The 19,989-nt window shown below is 35.4% G+C and overlaps 3 protein-coding genes across 4 annotated transcripts in view; 1 reads left to right on the forward strand and 2 right to left on the reverse strand.

Annotated features, from left to right (window-relative positions):
- The first annotated feature begins 2,830 nt into the window (after positions 1 to 2,830).
- On the forward strand, positions 2,831 to 9,945 carry LOC105130454 (valine--tRNA ligase-like). Of its 2 annotated transcripts, none has more exons than XR_843237.1 (18): positions 2,831 to 3,225; positions 3,327 to 3,399; positions 3,492 to 3,557; positions 3,644 to 3,727; positions 3,894 to 3,971; positions 4,062 to 4,145; positions 4,286 to 4,365; positions 4,606 to 4,663; positions 4,748 to 5,050; positions 5,136 to 5,303; positions 5,504 to 5,703; positions 6,025 to 6,427; positions 6,536 to 6,787; positions 6,899 to 7,399; positions 7,517 to 7,623; positions 7,903 to 8,002; positions 8,760 to 8,980; positions 9,012 to 9,184. XR_843237.1 is itself a non-coding variant. In XM_011032980.1 (18 exons), exons 1-18 carry the CDS (start codon positions 2,924 to 2,926, stop codon positions 9,683 to 9,685), a joined length of 3,177 nt encoding a protein of 1,058 aa, XP_011031282.1. In that variant the 5' UTR covers positions 2,831 to 2,923; the 3' UTR covers positions 9,686 to 9,945. The 2 variants fall into 2 exon arrangements, 1 of the variants encoding a protein (XP_011031282.1); XM_011032980.1 differs by lacking the exon at positions 9,012 to 9,184 and adding an exon at positions 9,517 to 9,945 and having other exon boundaries at positions 8,760 to 8,908.
- Positions 9,946 to 10,462: 517 nt separating this feature from the next.
- Positions 10,463 to 12,676, reverse strand: LOC105130455 (L-type lectin-domain containing receptor kinase IX.1-like). Its single transcript, XM_011032981.1, has one exon. It carries the CDS (start codon positions 12,629 to 12,631, stop codon positions 10,550 to 10,552), a length of 2,082 nt encoding a protein of 693 aa, XP_011031283.1. The 5' UTR covers positions 12,632 to 12,676; the 3' UTR covers positions 10,463 to 10,549.
- A 1,877-nt stretch (positions 12,677 to 14,553) lies between these two features.
- LOC105130456 (L-type lectin-domain containing receptor kinase IX.1-like) overlaps positions 14,554 to 19,989 on the reverse strand; it is a 16,386-nt gene continuing 10,950 nt past the window's right edge. The window contains exon 2 of the mRNA XM_011032982.1: positions 14,554 to 14,765. Within this exon, the coding sequence (XP_011031284.1) occupies positions 14,576 to 14,765 (190 nt within the window). The 3' untranslated portion in view covers positions 14,554 to 14,575. The remainder of the gene's footprint in view (positions 14,766 to 19,989) is intronic.

Raw genomic sequence — 19,989 nt, forward strand, 5'->3', positions numbered from 1 at the left:
ATATACAATATCATTTAGTAAATTTATATCAAATTTTTTTCACCACTTAAAAAAAAAAATATAACCTCACCTAATAAGTTAGGCTGGACTCATTTCAGATAGTTGGGTCAAGTCCAGCCCAATATATTTTTAATAATAATAATTAAAAAAATTAAAATTATCAAATAAAATTTTAAAAATATTTGTGATCTCTTTCATATTTTTTTAATAATTTTATATAATATTAGATTATAAATTTACACTATAAAATACAAATTTGATATTAAAAATATTTAATTTTCTTTAAAACTTAAAAAAATTCAAAATTTTCAATAAAAAAATTCAAAAATAAATAAATAAATTCCCATTTAAAAAAATATATTATATCTTTGTGCATGCTGTCAAATCTTAAAAGTTTTTCATCTATATTTTTGTTTCATATTTTTAAAAAATATAAAATAAATATCATAACCAATTTATTATTATTCATCAAAGTTTTATCAGATCTGGGAATGTTCAGCATCTCAGTGTCCAAATCAGATCCAGGATCCCTGGTCCGACCATCAGAAACTTTTCCAGAATTCATGGTGTTACAGGTGCTTCTTCTATTGCCTAGAATATCGAAGGAATCTGCAGGACCTTCATCTTCATGCAGCAAATCAGCACGGGAAGTTCCAAAGGATCTGTCTTTCAGTTGATTGGAACTAATTTCTACATCAATGGCATCTGAGCTAGAAGAAGTCACTATAGATTCCTTTCCATTTGGTAAACGTCCAAGGAAGGTTTCAACAAGTAAGGGTTTATTAGCAGATATTTCGGCACCTGCAGACCCTATCTCATGAAGAGTTGGGGACATAGGCATTTCCATTGCTCTCCTGGAACACTCCTCGTCTGCAGAGTTATCCAATTAAGTCCAGCAATTTCATGCAATCCCCCTTGGCTACTTCCTCGGAACTTACCATATCTTCGGGGCTACTTTCAAAAGAATCACTCAAATCTCTCTTCGAGATTTTACCTTGGTGATGTCCGTCGTCAATAATTAAGAATTTCTCATATTTTTAATATATACTCCCACGGATTTACAATTATATGATTTTTGTTTACAACTAAAGACACTCTCTCTTGAAATGGATAATACAATTAAATTTTATATAATTATAACTCATTTAATAGCATATAGGATATTTAAAAGTATTTCAAGTATAAGTGAATGTGAGAATAAATACTGTAGTATTAGAATATAAAAGGTTTACATTATTTTAGAGTGTGTTTGAGAATATGGTACAAATCACGTCCCTTTAAATTTTTAATTTTTTTTTCTTAAAATGATTTTTTTACATATATTTTAAAACTGTATTTGATTTGTTGATATAAAAAATAATTTTTAAAATAAAAAAATTAATTTAATATATTTTTAAGCAAAAAACACCTTAAGTTGCTATTATTAATGTAATCTTAAACACACTAAGTATATTAGTATTGTTTTTTAATTCAAATAATTTCTATCACAACTTAGTGTTTAAGAGTCATGTAGGATACATTTCCCTTTCTATTTTAGCAATAATAAGAGTTATTTATAAGTATTCAAAATAAACTAGTTATTTTTAGTTATTTATTCATTTTTGATGAATAAATAGTCAATTGATTTCCATAAATTTTAATATTTGATATATTTTTATTTAGAGAATTGTTAGACTGATATCAATTTTATTGATGTATGCATAATGAAGTGTTTAAGTTAATTTTAATTATATTATCAAATAAGATATAAAAATTTATATAAACAGTAAAATAAAAATTTATATAAATTTTAAATCTTCACTTACTTTGTATCATGATATTTTCATTAGTTTCTTTATAAAATTCTTTATATTTATTACCAGTTTAAGACTTTATTCTAAACAAGCATATTATTAATATAATTTTTTATTTTAGTGTTATTATTAAGATATATAAAGATATAAATATGTGACCTATAAAGTTAATAAAATTAGATGTAATATTTATATTAACTCATATCACTCCATGATAATAAGAAGTTGTGCACTATATCACTTGAATGTAAATAGCATTGTTTTAAAATTTGATATAACAAATTCATTCATGATTTGAAGCCGAAGCCTAATATGACCTAATATGATTTAATTGAAACTTAAATTAATCTATAACTTATCTAGTTTAAAAAAATTAGTCATAACAAGATCATTTTTATTTTTTTAAATAATATAAAATAAAAAAACGAAGTCAACATACTTTTTTATATAAGAATTAACTGTTGTTCTGAGTTGAAAAACTATGATTTAAAGTTTAGAAGAAGGGATGAAATGTAATGATCAAAGAGACGTGGTTTATATATAAATAACTTGCTTTGGGTGAGGAGAATCGCTTGGTGAGTGTTGAATATATTTTTTTAAGCTGATTTTATTTAGGAGATATAGAGGTTTTAGCTGTTGTATATAGGTTGATTAACTGTTGATGTGTTTTAGATATTTTTTTAATGATTTTAATTTATTAATATTAAAAAAATAATTAAAAAATACAATGCATTACCGACTTAGCTTGTACAGAGAGGAAAGAGATCCACGAGAAGAAGGCTTGTGTTGAATTTATTTGGAGGCCGAATTTAGGACAAATTGGTTAGTTTTTGTTTTGTCTTCGGACATTGTCCTCAATTTATGGTTGCAGATATCTAATTTAAGAAATAAAAATATGGGAATTAAGATGGACCGAGAAGCCCAAGTCAGATAAGAAATTGGGCTGGTATGGGCTGAGATGGGCTGGGTTGCTGGACTTAGGACTTGAGTTATATGATGATGGGTCAAAATTAAATTGAGGGAATCCAAACAAATCCAAACATTGGAGTCCTCCGCATATTATTGCGTTAGCATATTTGCTAGGGTTTAAACAAAAGCAGTCAGAGGAGGAAGTGAAGGAGGAGGTGGAGATGGAGATGATGACCCCAGAGGAGTTAGAGCGTAAAAAGAAGAAAGAAGAAAAAGCCAAGGAGAAGGAGCTCAAGAAACTTAAGGCTGCAGAGAAAGCTGCCAAATTCAAACAACAACAACAACAACAACAAAGTGATTCTTCTTCTGCTTCCAAAAAGAAGAAGAATTCGTCTAGGCGAGATGCCTCTGCCGCCGATGACAATCCTCTTGATTATGAAGATCCACCCACCCCTTTTGGTCAAAAGAAGCTGCTTTCCTCTCAAATGGCTAAACAGTACAATCCCACTATTGTTGAGAAATCGTAATATCTTTCTCTTTTCTTATCATTTTTATGCTCCTTGATGATTTCTCAAGGTAATTGTTTTCTTTCTTTCTTCCTTTCAATCAACCCGAAAAACAAAGATGGTATGCCTGGTGGGAAAAGTCTGGATATTTTGTAGCTGACGCTAACAGCTCCAAACCCCCTTTCGCTATTGTAAGCTAACCTTTCTTTTTTCATCATCATCGTTATCGTTTTATTGGTTTGTAGGCAATTTTATTATGAACTTTGATTTCTTTTCTCTGCAGGTGCTTCCCCCGCCAAATGTCACTGGAGCTCTTCATATTGGCCATGCCCTTACTGCTGCCATTGAGGTCTGCTACCACCTTTCTTCTTTCTTTTGTTTCCATTTTTTTTCACTGTACTTCTTGTTAACAACTCTGGTTCTTGTTGTTTACAGGATACTATCATTCGTTTCAAGAGGATGTCAGGGTTTAATGCCTTGTGGGTCCCCGGTGTGGACCATGCTGGGATAGCCACGCAGGTTATTCTCTCTCAATTTTCTTTCCTTGTTTGTTTATTTTATATGTGTGCTCATTGTTGATATGCTTGTATGATCGACACAAATATGACCTTACTTGTTCGAATGAAGATTAACCTTTCAAATTATGTGAGCTGAGAAGCATGCTTTTGTGTATGGTAATCTGCAGGTAGTGGTAGAGAAGAAGCTAATGCGTGATCACCACTTAACCAGACATGATCTGGGTCGTGAAAAATTTGTTTCTGAAGTAAGTTTGACTCGCTCTCATTCATGATTTCCTTGTACTTTATCAAGCTTTCCATGCGCATTTAATGTCTTTTGACATTCTGATATGCAGGTTTGGAAGTGGAAGGATGAATATGGTGGTACCATATTAAGGCAGCTACGGCGGTTGGGTGCATCTCTTGATTGGTCTCGTGAGGTAAAGGAGTATTATTCCAGTATTTCATTTCAATCTAAGAAATTAATGTTACTTTGCTAAATCAATTTGTACCCTGGATAAAGTCATTACCAGCATTTCTTTTCCAAAGTTAACTTTCCTCCCTGCCATTCCCTTTTCAGTGTTTTACTATGGATGATAAAAGATCAAGGGCTGTGACAGAGGAATTTAATCGCCTGTACAAGGAAGGTCTCATCTATAGGTATTATTGCCGGGGTGAAACTTTGATTGTGAATTAAACAACTTGATGTCAGCAAATGGAACCACCAGGCTGCTATCTAAATGAACAATGACTGGACTTTACCATAACTTAACTATTTAATATTTATTTTGATGTCTTCAGCTAAATAAGGGTTCATTGTCCAGCTGCATACTACATTGAAAAAATTCATGCTATTTATCTTTTCTTCTGCTCAATGGTTTGAGGTTTTCTCTCTTGCAGGGATATTCGACTAATAAATTGGGACTGCACCTTACGAACAGCTATATCTGATGTCGAAGTAAACTATTTTTGTTTATTGAAGTGTGGGTGTTTTTTTTTTGTGTGATGTTCTAATCATCTAGAAATTGCCTTTCCGTTGTAGGTAGATTATGTGGATATCAAAGAAAGGAAGTTGCAAACTGTTCCTGGAAACAGGGAACCAGTGGAATTTGGTGTTTTGACCTCATTTGCTTATCCTCTGGAGGGAGATCTGGGTGAGATAGTGGTCGCCACAACTCGGCTGGAAACTATGCTGGGTGATACAGCTGTTGCTATACATCCTGATGACCCAAGGTACAGCCATCTGCATGGAAAATTCGCAGTTCACCCATTTAATGGAAGAAAACTTCCAATAATTTGTGATGCTATTCTTGTTGATCCTAATTTTGGGACTGGTGCTGTTAAGGTAAGACGGCATCCTGGAACTTAGAATGTCAAATTTGATTTGTTTTAAATCTCTCTGTGGTATAATATTTTATGATGGTTTGCAGATCACTCCTGCACACGATCCAAATGATTTTGAGGTTGGGAAGCGTCATGATCTGGAATTTATTAATATCTTCACTGATGACGGGAGGATCAATAGTCTTGGCTCAGAGTTTGCAGGGATGCCAAGGTTTGAGGCTCGTGAGGCAGTGAAGGAAGCATTACAGAAAAAGGTATGACCGCTGTGTCTTATAACTTTCTGTTCAATTTGATCTCGTACAGTTTTAAAATTTAATGGATGTCAATTAGAATGACTTTGTCAAATACATACCACACACATGCACCTATCTTTTCCCTTTCATTATGTTAATTCCTTGTTTTGCCTATTTATGGCAGTAAAGGTTGATTCGGTAAACATATTTCTTCATTGTAGGGATTGTATAGAGGTGCTAAAAACAATGAGATGCGACTTGGTTTCTCTTCAAGAAGCAATGATGTTGTAGAGCCAATGATTAAGCCCCAATGGTTTGTTAACTGCCAAAGTATGGCAAAGCAGGCTCTTGAAGTGGCAATGGATGGAGAAATTCCAAGGCTTGAATTTATTCCAAAACAATATTTGGCTGAATGGAAAAGGTTCTTCTCTTATGTCTTCTTTTTGCTCTTTATAAGTTTATTATGAACAGAGTATGCATCTCAGGACATTAAAAATAGGGGAAAGAAAAGCTGGATATGAGCAGAGGATCCTTAAGCTTTGCTTTTGATATCATGTTTTATTGGTGTTTGTTCAGGACTAGTCCTCTCTATTTCTTGTACACATGTTATCTTACAACTTGCATTGTGATTGCTTTAATGTTGTGATGCCTCTAGCTAATCTTTTATACCACATTTTGCACTTTAACTTTGTAGCTCAGTCCATTGCCTTGTTATGTTTATATATCTATATGGCTATGACAGATGGCTTGAGAATATACGTGACTGGTGCATCTCAAGGCAACTTTGGTGGGGCCACCGTATTCCTGCATGGTATGTTACACTTGATGATGATGAAATGAAGGAAATTGGTTCCTACCATGACCACTGGGTTGTGGCTAGAAACGAGGAGGATGCTCTTGCAGAGGCTAGCCAGAAGTTTTCTGGGAAGAAGTTTCAGATGATCCAGGATCCAGATGTACTGGACACTTGGTTCTCCTCTGGTTTATTTCCATTATCAGTGTTGGGGTGGCCAGATGATACTGATGATTTAAGAGTGTTTTATCCGACTTCAGTTCTTGAAACTGGGCATGACATTTTATTTTTTTGGGTTGCTCGGATGGTGATGTTAGGAATTAAACTGGGAGGTGATGTACCTTTTAGGAAGGTCAGTAAATAAGAAATCTCAAATTTCATTTGATTTGTAACGGTTGTTATTCTTCTGCCAAATCACTTTAATTCTGAGGTATATATTGATTATTTGTTTTCCATGCAGGTTTACCTGCATCCTATGATTCGGGATGCACACGGCCGCAAGATGTCAAAGTCTTTGGGAAATGTTGTTGACCCACTTGAAGTAATAAATGGGGTAAGCCTCGAAGGCCTGCACAAGAGGCTTGAGGAAGGTAACTTGGATCCAAAAGAGCTGGATGTGGCAAAAGCAGGACAGAAGCAAGATTTCCCTAATGGTATAGCTGAATGCGGTGCAGATGCTCTTCGATTTGCTCTTGTCTCCTATACCGCCCAGGTTCATGCTTCACATATTGATATGTTTGTGAATTAGCTCCTATTATTTGAATAGTTGTTATTGTCACCTTCATATCTTAGCTGATCTGGTTTCATCATTTTCTATTTCCAGTCCGACAAAATAAATTTGGACATTCTACGAGTTGTTGGATATCGTCAGTGGTGTAACAAACTGTGGAATGCTGTTCGATTTGCAATGAGCAAACTTGACACTGATTACACTCCCCCACTGACATTACCGCTGGAGGCAATGCCTTTAAGCTGCAAGTGGATACTCTCTGTACTTAACAAGGCTATATTCAAAACTGTGTCAGCTATGAACTCTTATGAATTTTCAGATGCTGCCAGTACTGTGTATTCATGGTGGCAATATCAGTTTTGTGATGTTTTTATTGAAGCAATCAAACCTTATTTCTCTGGTGGTGGACCGTCATTTGCTGCCGAGAGGAGTTCTGCACAAGATGCTATTTGGGTATGCCTGGACAATGGACTGCGATTACTTCACCCCTTTATGCCATTTGTTACTGAAGAGTTATGGCAACGCCTTCCTCCAGCCAGGGGCCACACAAGAAAAGAGTCAATTATGATATCTGAATACCCTAAAGTTGAAGATGTGAGCTCTAGTTGTACTTTCCTGGTGCTCACAATGATGATAAATGTGGGACCAACACCATACTTTTAATGTTAATTCAGTTTTCTCTGATGATTTGCCCTCTTTTCCACTCTACAGGCCTGGAAAAATGAAGAGGCAGAATATGAAATGGACCTTGTTGAGTCTACTGTTAAATGTCTAAGGTCCTTGAGGGCTAAGGTGCTTGGGAAGCAAAAAAATGAAAGGTGATCATTAAAATAATTTCTACTGTGCATGCAAGTTTAGTTTATTGTTCCCCTTTGTGTTTAAGACTAGTTTAATTGTGTGTATAGGGTGATTTGCTTTCAATATTGTTGTTCCTCTGTTTGTTTGGGATTTCTCTAATACGAAAATAAGACTTCTGTAACAGGTTGGAATAGTTTTTTGAATGGAAGATGTGTGTTTGTTTGGTAGTGTCTTAATAAGTTTTCTACTTTATTTGAAAATGTCAGTCTTTGTTCTATAATAATTCGTTTTATTCCCAGGCTACCTGCTTTTGCTTTTTGCCTGAATGAAGATATCTCAAAGGTCATTACAAGCTACCAATTGGAGATTTTAACCCTTGCGACTTTATCAACTATGAAGGTGCACCATCACTTTCGCTTTATGTTAGTCTCCTGATTTTTACCTTATTGGTTATAGTGTTGTGATTCTTCAATCCCCTGCCCTTTTTTGGCTCAAGATAGAGGCAGTCCTTCCGCACATGTTATCACTTTTGGAACTTCAGCATATAGCTAGCGAGGTTTTAAGTTACTAACCAGGAGTTTTAAATTACTGTTAGGCTCTTGGCCACAACCTTTATGCAAGCCAAGAAGTACCTTTGTGAAGACTCGTTTTTTGGTGTTGTACTATAGTTCTTGATGGAAATTATGATAGTATATTTCTATTCTCTTTGGCTTTACAAGAGTTAAGAAGTAGAGATTTTATCCAAGTGAGAAGCAATGAAGAATTCAGATTACTTTATAAAGGTGCTAAGAATTCCAGCCCATTTTTATGTTCCATTGTTACCTTAATTGAATTAATAGATGTAATTAATTTGGATTAGTTGCTGATGTAAGAATGTTGGAAGCCACCCTAATTCTTGCACCATATCAAGTTGAGAAAAACAAAGTGTGGAAGCAGAAAAAAAGGCTAGTCTAGTTTTCATTTTGAATTCCTACCAGCTGTGCTGCATGGTTTGAAGTTTAATATGGCACTCTCACGGAACTTACCAACCTACCATTCTAAAAATGTCTTGTGTAACAGTATCATTTCATTGCTGATGAGCATGCCTGAAGCTCTGCTTTCAAAGTTGGTTGCTTCATTCAAATATTCATCATTTTTGAAACAAAATACCCTGCAGGTTCTATTGAGTGAGAAAGATGCCCCTCCAGCTGGATGTGCATTTGAGAATGTTAATGAGAATCTTGCAGTCTATCTCCAGGCTGAAGGAAAAATTGATGCAGAAGCAGAGCTTGAGAAGATGAGAAACAAAATGGACGAGATACAAAAGTAAGTCTTGTCTTCTCAACAAAAACTATGTCTCTATTTAGAAATGCACCTGGATATACTTCCATATACGAATAGGTGTATGTGCATGTCATTTATTTGTGTGTGCAGGACAGCCTGTTATTGATGTCTGTATGTGTATTTCTACGTATTTCTACTTGGTGCTTCTAGATGCACTTATGATTTGGCACTCTGTGCAGTATAAGCCTGTTGTAATAAACCTTCAGGAATGTTCATAACTGTAAAGTTTAAAGTAAATAGGTAGTGGAGTTTACACAATAATTAACAAGTCGAAAAAAACAATGCTGGCATGGATTTCTACAAATATTTAATCTATTACTCTTGGCTATTCAAAGTCAACAAGGAACACTTTTTGGCAACGCAAATATGAAAAGATTTGACATTTTATAGTGCTGGAATTTAGCCGACCCTGACTACTTTGGCATTTGAGGCTTGGTTGTGCTGCTGCTGATTGGTCATGGTTGATTTTTGTAGTTTCACTTAACCTTATTAGATGTTGACAGGAAAAAAGATTGTATTGAGACACTACTGTCTTTTGTCATTTGATAGAATCTTCATGTCCATTCCCTTTTTTTTGGAACTTTCAACAGACAACAAGAGAAACTGGAGAAGATGATCAACGCATCTGGCTATAAAGAAAAGGTGCCCTCCCATATTCAGGACGAGAATGCTGAAAAGCTGACCAAACTATTTCAAGAAATGGAATTCTTCAAGAAAGAGAGTGAACGGCTGGAAACCGAGAAGAGCACTAAACTGTAAATTAGGGTCTTCAAAATTCATTTCTTTCCTCTCCAAAGGGTGATTAAAAAGTGAATGTCCTGCATGAATCGGAAAAAGCAATTCAATAGGAGAGGATGTGAGTGATTCACTGAGCAGAGCATTTTTTTGTCTTGGGTTCAACTGGACCTCAGGACTTTGATTTCCTGAGTTTGCTTTATTTATGTATGCGTCAAGTAATATCGACTTTAGCCACCAAATAAGCTTCAACTCTTGATGACCAGCATTATTCTTCCTTTTTTATGCCTTTTTTTTAAAAAAAACTTATGTTAGTTTTTAGCCTACATGGAAGAAATATAAATATCAGAATTATGATGAGAATTTCATTATCTATCTCTTCCCAGTATTCTCGTTTTGTTGATCCTTTTCTATTTCTGTACAGCTGATCAAACATGTATCTCTATTGTTGCTATTGCATCTCGAAACAGACTGATGAAGTATTTCAAGGAAAATTTGAGGAGTATCTAATAGATTGCAAGTGTTTACTCTCTAAATTGTTTTGCTTCATGTCTAAGGAAAAACTCTTTTGAAGGTTCACGTGTGTTGTATCACTAGAACCTCGCGAAAGTACAAATAACACAAAGGTTAAGGCGTCAAGAAATTCCCACCGACAATAATATAATCTCAATGGAATCACACGGAAACTACGAGCAATTCTCAAAATATATTCACTACAATATTTGTAATTGCGGTACACCGCAATACCAAATCGTAGCTTAGGCTTGGTAGTGAACTGTTTGTATGGCATTGAAGACTTGGCTTATCAATATAACAAGAGAAATTGAGGTATGTTAATTTTTCTCCTATCAAAACACTGGGAAGATCGAACAGGAACATGCATGCTAGCTAGATATCAGATTTCCGTGTATTCAAAAGAGCTTTTGTAGACCCTGCAGACAACATTGAAGAGTTCGTAGAGCAGCTGCTGCATGAACACTGAGTTCGATATCTCTCGGAGTCAACTGTGATGCCAGATGATGTGTAGGAGAACTTGCACATGCTCATGGGAGGAGCATAGTACATTGGAACAGGCAATTTTGAAGGAAGCGTAGGCAATGGAGCTTCAAAATTAAGAACATTTATCACTTGCCTTATAGATGGACGAAGGGTGTAATCTGGATGGCAGCACCATAATCCCACAATCATCAAACACTCCATCTGCCGCTCATCGAAATCTGTACACAACATCTTGTCAACAGCATCAAGAAGTTTCCCTTCGCCGTAGAGGTTCCATACCCACTCGACGAGCCTTACTTTACTTGGTTCTTGCCTGGTTTCTACCGGCCTTCTTCCACATGTGATTTCAAGGGCGACAACACCAAAGCTATAGACATCTGATTCTTTGCTAGCCTTGCCTGTCGTTACACATTCGGGAGCTAAATAGCCCATGGTGCCGGCTAAAACAGTTGTTTGTGATCCCAACTCATGGTCTACAAGCCTTGCCAGACCAAAATCACCAAGTTTGGCATTGAAATTCGAATCTAACATAACGTTGCTAGACTTGATATCTCTATGCACTACACATTGTTCCCATTCTTCGTGAAGGTACAATAGAGCAGAAGCTAAGCCAAGGGCTATTTTGTACCTTAGGTTCCAGATTAACATGACTTGTCCTCCAAAGAGATGCGAATCAAGGCTTCCATTGGGCATGAACTCGTAGACTAGAAGAAGCTCACCCCTTTCATGGCACCAACCAATGAGTTGAACCAAATTTCTGTGCCTCAAACGACTGATGATCTTTACTTCTGACACGTACTCCTTTTTACCTTGCTTCGATCCTCTTGACACCCTCTTAACTGCAACTTCTGTGTTGGTACCTTCCTTGAACAATCCCTTGTAAACACCTCCAAATCCTCCTTCTCCGAGCTTTCCCCCCTCCTCAAAGTTGTTGGTTGCCCGAATTAGTTCACGGTAAGTGAACCTCTTGGGCCCAGTCCCCTTCTCAAACTCATCGTCCATGGAGACATCGATGGCCTCATTTTCCTTATCACACCATCTCCTATTTTTTCTCCTGCGGAGAACAAAACATAACACACCTATCCCAAAAGTAGTCAGAACTCCAAAACCCACAGCTAAACCAACAACTAATCCTGTTTTCTTCTTATCACTAACTTCCAAGCTTGATTCAAACGTCCAAGATAAAATGTTATGTATTTCAACCCAATCACCTGTGGAAGCAGAGAAACCTATCCTGACCCATTCAGGCAAGAACTCCCTAAGATCAATAATATAATGAAGGGTAGAGTTCCCACCGAACTTAGGGTTTTCAGCATAAGTTAGAAAGACGCTCAAGTTTTTGGTAGTGGAGTTGTAACTTACCCATGCATTTGCCTTTGATCCAGTTTTAATGCTGCTTTTCCAGTCGACACTAGCCACGGACACAATGGAGTTCACATCAATGCCTACATGATTGTCACTAGGATCCCATTCAATATCTTTTTTGCTATCAAACTCAACAGCAACAATTTGATTTTCTTTGGAGGCACTAAAAGCAGTATGAGGACTAAATAATGCAAGGAGCCCACCACTTGAATCCTGCGGGATCGGAGAGTCTAGTGGTGCAATGAAAAAAGACATCCCATCGCCATACCATCCCGAGTCTACTGCTTTCATGACGAAGGTGAAATGCGTGGTGAAGTCTGTAAGCCTTCGAGTCTTGGCATCCCAGAGACGGACAGGCTTATAATACGTAGCTCGCCCGGCACTGCCAGTGAGGTTACTATCTTTAGCATTCTTTGTGAGTTGGAGAACATCGCTGGATGAAAACGCATCGCCTTGGAAGGATATGTTGGCCATGTTGGGACTGAAACTGGTGAAGTTGAAGGAAAGCGAGTTTGCATATAGGAACAAGGTGGAGATCGCAAACACAAGAGCAGGGATTTTCTGAGATTGAACAAGGCATGGAATTGAGTTAGGAAGAGCCATCATGATCGAAAAGCACAGACAAAGAGGATGAATGAAGGTGTAATTTGCAAGAAGGGACCTGTGACTCGTTCGACTTTGTGCTTGTCCTCATTATATTTGTTGAATTTTACATTAACTAGTAACGTACCATACTAGGTCATATTATTTTGACATCTTCTCATTTTAAATTTATTTGTTTTATATAACAAAAATGCTAGAAATAGACTGTCTCCCAGATAAAACACTAATTTTTATAATACATTTTCACAGATTATATCTATAATTTTAAAATTTAATTCAAAATAATTTAAATCATGATCATGATCAAGATTAATATAATATTATTTTTATAAAAAAATCAAAACAATATCATTTTAATAATTTTTTATATAAAAAAAGCTAATAACTTATATCTATTCACGGATTCAATTTAGGTTTTTTTACTGAATCAATTAAGAGTTATTTATTTTTTATTTTTTTTCAAACCGAACTAGTCGTCTACCCAGATCATCTCATAGTTGGTTGTGATCCAAGTCTTAAATAAAATGATGGTTATATGTGTTCTTCTCATGTGAGCTATACCTATTGTTGTAATATTTAAGCTCGGAGCCAACTTAAAGGATGAATACCGAGTAAATGAGGCGTATCTTTGGATGCATTAAAAGAGTAATTAGTGGAATTAAGTATGTGAAGGTTCTCAACATGGATGAATTACATTCCAAACTATTAGATGACAGGTTTCCTCGAAGAAATCTCCACTCCTAGCTACCTCTCTAATTAATTAATCAATTAATTAATTAATACTCTAAAGCCGACCCTCAATTTATTTTTAATTTGTATTGAATATATATAGAAGTGTTCGGCCGGCATGCAACTTGCGTGTTTGGTGATATCATTGATTCATTGTAAATGTTTTTTAAATTAAAATAATAATTTTTTAAGATTTTTTTTATTTTTAATATTATTATATTAAAACTATAAAAAATCATCTAATAATTTTTCAAGTAAAAAACAATTTGGAGGAATAATAAAATAAAAAAAACATGGAGATGCTAATTAATTGACATCTTGCTTATGTGTTTGACATATGGAACATCCACCAAATCTTTATTTTATTAGAGTAATTGTTGTGTTTTGTTCCTTTCATTTGGACATAATAAGGTAAAGGATGTTGAAACATCCAAGGAACATTGCTAGTTAATTAGAGGGATGAGTTGATTCTGTCTTAAGAAACAAAAACTATGGATTAATTGGTAGTGATCTAAACAAATCAAATTAATTAATTAATTAATTAATATAGATCATATATCATGAAGACAGGAAAATTGCTTGCATTTTGGATTTTTTTTCTTTCAAAAAGAAAGGAAGAAAAGATTTGAATCCTGCCATGTTATTTGGTTTTAATTAACATAATCAACGCGTAATTTAAATTAATATGACAAGTCATATCTTAAATCTCACTATTGATTTAGAATTTAACGATTTGAATTAGGTTAAAGAGTAAAATCGTAAGAAGCTGTTTTCATTTTTTTCATACACTAAATTAATTAATTAAATTTAATGAATAAATATACAGTTATATTTGCCGTCTATGATAACCACCCTTTTGTGTTGTGGGAGGAAAATCAAGTGTAAAAACCTTGATGCTGAATATATATAATGGAGACGAAACTTATTCAATGAGAAGGAAATCATAGCATAGCATACCGCATGCACGCACACACGCCAGCAACACTAAAATATCGATAATTTTATTTCGATGCAATTTAACTCTTGTATTCCAATTAAAAGATACAAATGATACCATGTATGCCATGAAAATTTGTCCTTGAAAGATGGATTGAAATTAATCCTTAAAAGATGAGAAACTTAGGAAATTTGTAGTTTTGAGATTTTAGATAAAAAAAACATGAAGTACAAAGTCAAAATTATGGATGATCGATCGATCAGTAGGTAGAAGCTGGGCTCTCAACGCCCTCCTCCTTCGAGGCTTGTATTTGTAATCGAACAAGGCTGGCTAGAAGTTATTAGTGGCTGGGGCACATGAAACACAGGAACAGGCATCTTCGGAGGCAGATCTGGTATTGCAGCCTCAAGATTTAAAACTTGAATTGCCTGTCGAATTGATGGCCTCAAATTGTGGTCGGGGTGGGCACACCATAGTCCGACAATCATCAAACGCTCTGCTTGTTTCTCATCATCAAAATCCTTAATATCAAGTCTCTTGTCAACAGCCAAACTAAGATCTCCACATCCATATTGATCCCAAATCCACTCAACCAAGCTCATTTCAGGATTCTGATCAACGGGATCATTTGCCTTTCTTCCAGTAGCAATCTCTAAGGCCACCACTCCAAAGCTATACACGTCAGACTCTTTACTAGCCCTCCTTGTGCTTATGTATTCTGGAGCCATGTAACCGAAAGTTCCTGCTAGCCCAGTTGTTAAATCTTCTTCACTGCAATTTCCATGTCCATATCATTCGAGTATCCCCTATAAACAGCACCAAACCCCCCTTGGCCTAGCTTCCTCTGGTCTGAGAAGTTGTTTGTAGCTGAAACTAGATCATGATAAGAGAACCTTCTTGGCCCTGCTCCTCTTTCAAGGTCTTCATTAATAGACGTCACGTTCATTGTGTCTGCTGCTCCTTTTCTTGTCATCATTTGTTTCCTCCTCCATAAAATCACAAATGCTGTAATCACCCCAGCTATCAGAACAAGTACCGAAACAAGGACACCAATTATAATCCTGCTCTTATTACCTTTCATCTCCTCAACGTTCAAACTTGAATTAAACTCCCAAGATAGAAGTCTTTGTTGTTCTACATTAGAGCCTGTAGCCGCTGAGAAGCCAACAGTGACCCACTCAGGCAAAAACTTACCGAGATCGATTATGTAAAACAGACTAGAATTCTCTCCAGCATGTGAGGTTGTTTGGTACTTCCAAAACACACTCAAATTTCGGTCAGTAGAATTATAGGTAATCCATGCCTCAGCAGTATCTCCACTGTGAAAGCTTGCATTCCAAGGTGTATATACAGCTGAACTAATATTGTTGTTTATCCCAACATGCCCAACGTTTGGATCCCATCCATCATTTGGATAAGAATCAAACTCCACAGAAACAATTTGACTCCGAGGGGATTTCATGGTTGTAGTGTTGAATAGGCCTAAGAAGCCACCAGCAGAATTAGGGGGGATTTGAAAACCAACAGGAGCAAGGAAGAAAGCAATTCCATGACCATAATTGGTTGCATCTTGGGTATCAATGGAGAAGGAGAAATGAGATGTGAAATCAGAAAGCTGCCCTGAACTCGAGTCCCAGAGCCGCACCCTTTCAGGATAGGTTGCCCAACCAACACGATTTATATAATTAACAAGGTTGAATTCAATATGTCCACCAGAAGACACTGCATCACCTTGATAATACATGTTGGTTTCGTTAAATTGAGATATTTGAAAATAAACTGAGTCGGCAGAGGGAAGAAGAAAAAGCGGTAGAAGGAAGGAGATGTACAAAGAGGTGAGCATAATGATAGAGAAAGGGAAAGAACAAGCAGCAGCAGCAGCAACTAGGAATCGTATGAAAACTGCAGCCTAAACAAAATTAATATAATGCAAAATGGCGCAAGCAATCTACAGAGGCCATTATCCTTATTGGTCTAAACCTTGACTCTCAAGTTACATATATTTATATTATGCCCAAGGTGAGAAGCTTCGTACGTAGGAAGGAATTTATAGTCTACAAACCCGCTGGCGACGGGAACAACCGACCGAGTCGCCTTGAGATACATAAACCAGGCCTTGCTGTGATAAGTGATGGTCTTAAACAAGAAGATGATTAAGATATTATTATGCAATCCAATATATAGTTGATTAAGAAGAAAACAATGAATGGATGGTTAGCAGTTAACATTGATTATTAATTAATTAATTAATTGAATCATGGCTGAAATTTTATGTGTGTGTTTGTATTGAAAACGTAGTAATAGCTACAGAGAAACTAGCTCCCATGTCACTCAAATTATATAAATCAAGGATTCCTTTTCTTTTTCTTTTTCTCCATCACGTACAGTCTTTAAATAAATAAAAAAAAACAAACCTTAAACAGGAAAAATAAAATAAAAATGGAGTCCTAGCTAGAGCACTGGTTTTCTAGCAACACTTGTCTGATAAAATCAAAGGTAATTAATTCTAAGAAATCATAAATCAAAATAATTAAATCATATCTTAATTATGCCATCTTTTCCTTTTCATGAACTGTCCAATACAGATATATTAAACTTTTTTGAGTTATGAGAAGTCAGAATGCATCAGCATATACCATCCATGTACAAAAACTTTTCTATGCATTTACTTACAGATTCTTTACGAGAATAAATAGTCATTCAGGATGGTTTTGTAGGGCGACAAACATGTTCTATGCAAATTAGGTATCTTTTCTCGATCAATGGCTATTTAAAGTCAAACTATCACCAGATTCACCAGCCTCTTCACTAATAACAATAACAGCTCGTCATTTCTCCATGCTTATAATTTCTTTCAATTTTCTTACGAATTTTTTCTTATATATCTAATGACTTAAATATTAGTGAGTTTTATTTCATGAAAGAATTATTTTTTCAAAGTTAATTTCAGTCACCAATCAAGCTCAACCATTAATAAGCCTAGACACAAAGGCTCATATTAGGCCCATGTATCTTGTTCTAAGAACACAGTCCGTGAAAAGTCCATTTTCTGTAAGGAATTTTTTCATAATTTTTTTTTTATCAATTTTCCCGTTAAAAATAAGGTTTTTTTGGATCCGTGCAAATAATCATGTATTAACTCCAATCATAAAAATCATTAATTTTCATCTCAATACACTCATCATTTTCTCTTGTATCACTACTATTGAAAAATATTTTATATATAAATATTTTAGGGGAAAACACTTTAATTATGAAATATCTTTTTTCTGTATATTTTACTGAAAATACAAAAAAAATAAAATCTAAATATAGATTATTTTATACTTTGAAAAAAATCTTAAGCCAGCATAGTCTCTAATCTCTTATTAAAATAAAGGTTAATTTCAAGATTTTAGACACACTCAATTTCTCTTTACGTGGTTTTGATTGTAATGTCCTTCATAAAGTTTTAATCAACTATCATTATTCACCATTAGGTTACACAAAAAGAGAAAAAGCTTTACTGAACATTTTGAAATTTGGTTATATATCTCTTGGATTTTTAATTGGTTTAAATAAAATATTATAATCCAATTAAAAAATCTAAATGTATATCATTTATATTTAAAATAAAAAATAAAAGTAAATTTTTTAATATTGTCTACACAAAGAAAAAAACATAAAAAACCAAAAAATAAAATTAAATCAACTCTTTTTTTACTAGTTCAATTATGTTTCTTTTTTCCATGTTTCTTCTCACACATTCTCTTTTCTTTTTTTCTTTCTCCCTCATTTTCTACCAGTTGAGAATAAAAAATTAATATAGTATTATTCCAATATAATATAGTTCAAGTGTGAGGTTGTCTCTGTTGCTGGACTGGTTGGAACGCCAGCCACCATTGAAGCGGCCCCTGCAATGGCTAGAATTGTCAAAAGTCTGGCGCTGTACAACAAGGGTAGATGATGGAGTGCTAGGTGTGGCCAGCAGAGGAACATGTATGGCAACTGAAGATTTATAAAGAAATTCATGCATGAGAAGATAACTTTAAAGATATGCATATAATCAATTACCACTTTTTTCAATCAATAGCTATTTTAGCTAATGTGTCATTGACATTCATTAGCTTCTTTATCAATGACCGTGCAAAGCACTACAACTACTTGTGGATACTAATATTACCACCAATCATGAAATTTTTACCTATCGAGGTAAGCATGATTAAAATTTATAAATACTTTGAGTTATCAAATAAACATAAGTAATAATTTCCTCGGAGTCAACATTTCTCTATATTTATATTTTCTCTCAATTTCCTTTCAATTTCTTTCCTTTGAATATATATTAACTGTTTTAAGCATTCGAGAATCCTTCCTGGGACTTATTTTTTAGATAAACTTTCAATCATCAAGCTCAACGAGGAGTAAGCTTAGACATGAGGCCCATATCAAACCATGCATCTTAGCCTTAGATTGCAGTCCATGAAAAATCCATTTTTTCATGAATTCATCAATCAACCTGTGAAAAATAAGATCTTGGTTCGGTGCAGGCAATCCAGTATTTAACTCCTTCATATCGCGCAAATCATTGACTGTCTTAGCCATTTCCTCAGCTTCGTTCTCTGCTTTCTATGTAGTGGTAGAATAAGGTCCAAAACCCTTGTCACGAAGCTGACCATCTTCGATGTTACGCAGCTGCCTTTGAACCTCACCAGGACCATGACCGTGTGTATCATGTTACGCAGCTTCATGACATAATCCATCCCAATTACATTATCATAATAATTAACTTGTTACATGTGAACTGAAATTAATGTCCTTGACCTCTCGAACTGATACAAAGATTCATGCATATTTTAATTATATATTTCATACAAAATGATACGAAGGTTTATTATAGCAGTAGAATATCGAAGTTATCCATGATGGATCGAGGAGTAAGCACTGGCTGGGCCAGAAAAAGTGCTTAACGCCCTCCTGCTTCGAGACTTGTATTTGTAATCGAACAAGGCTGGCTAGAAGTTATTAGTGGCTGGGGCACATGAAACACAGGAACAGGCATCTTCGGAGGCAGATCTGGTATTGCAGCCTCAAGATTTAAAACTTGAATTGCCTGTCGAATTGATGGCCTCAAATTGCGGTCGGGGTGGGCACACCATAATCCAACAATCATCAAACGCTCTGCTTGTTTCTCATCATTAAAATCCTTAATATCAAGTCTCTTGTCAACAGCCAAACTAAGATTTCCACGTCCATATAGATCCCAAATCCACTCAACCAAGCTCATTTCAGGATTTTGATCAACGGGATCATTTGCCTTTCTTCCACTAGCAATCTCTAAGGCCACCACTCCAAAGCTATACACATCAGACTCTTTACCAGCCCTTCTTGTGCTTATGTATTCTGGAGCCATGTAACCGAAAGTTCCTGCTAGCCCAGTTGTTGTGGGACCAGGTTCATCATGGTCCATCAGCCTAGCCAACCCAAAGTCACCAAGCTTGACATTAAAACTAGAATCCAGCATTATGTTACTTGACTTGACATCTCGATGCACAACACACCGCTCCCACTCTTCATGAAGATAAAGCAGTGCCGAGGCCAGGCCAAGAGATATCTTGTATCTCACGGCCCAACTTAGAGGGCTCATCTTCTTCTTGCCGAAGAGATGAGAATCGAGGCTGCCATTTGACATGAACTCATATACCACCATAAACTC

The sequence above is a fragment of the Populus euphratica genome, unplaced genomic scaffold (assembly GCF_000495115.2).
Source record: "Populus euphratica unplaced genomic scaffold, PopEup_1.0 scaffold21.1, whole genome shotgun sequence".
In the NCBI taxonomy this organism is placed as follows: Eukaryota; Viridiplantae; Streptophyta; class Magnoliopsida; order Malpighiales; family Salicaceae; genus Populus; species Populus euphratica.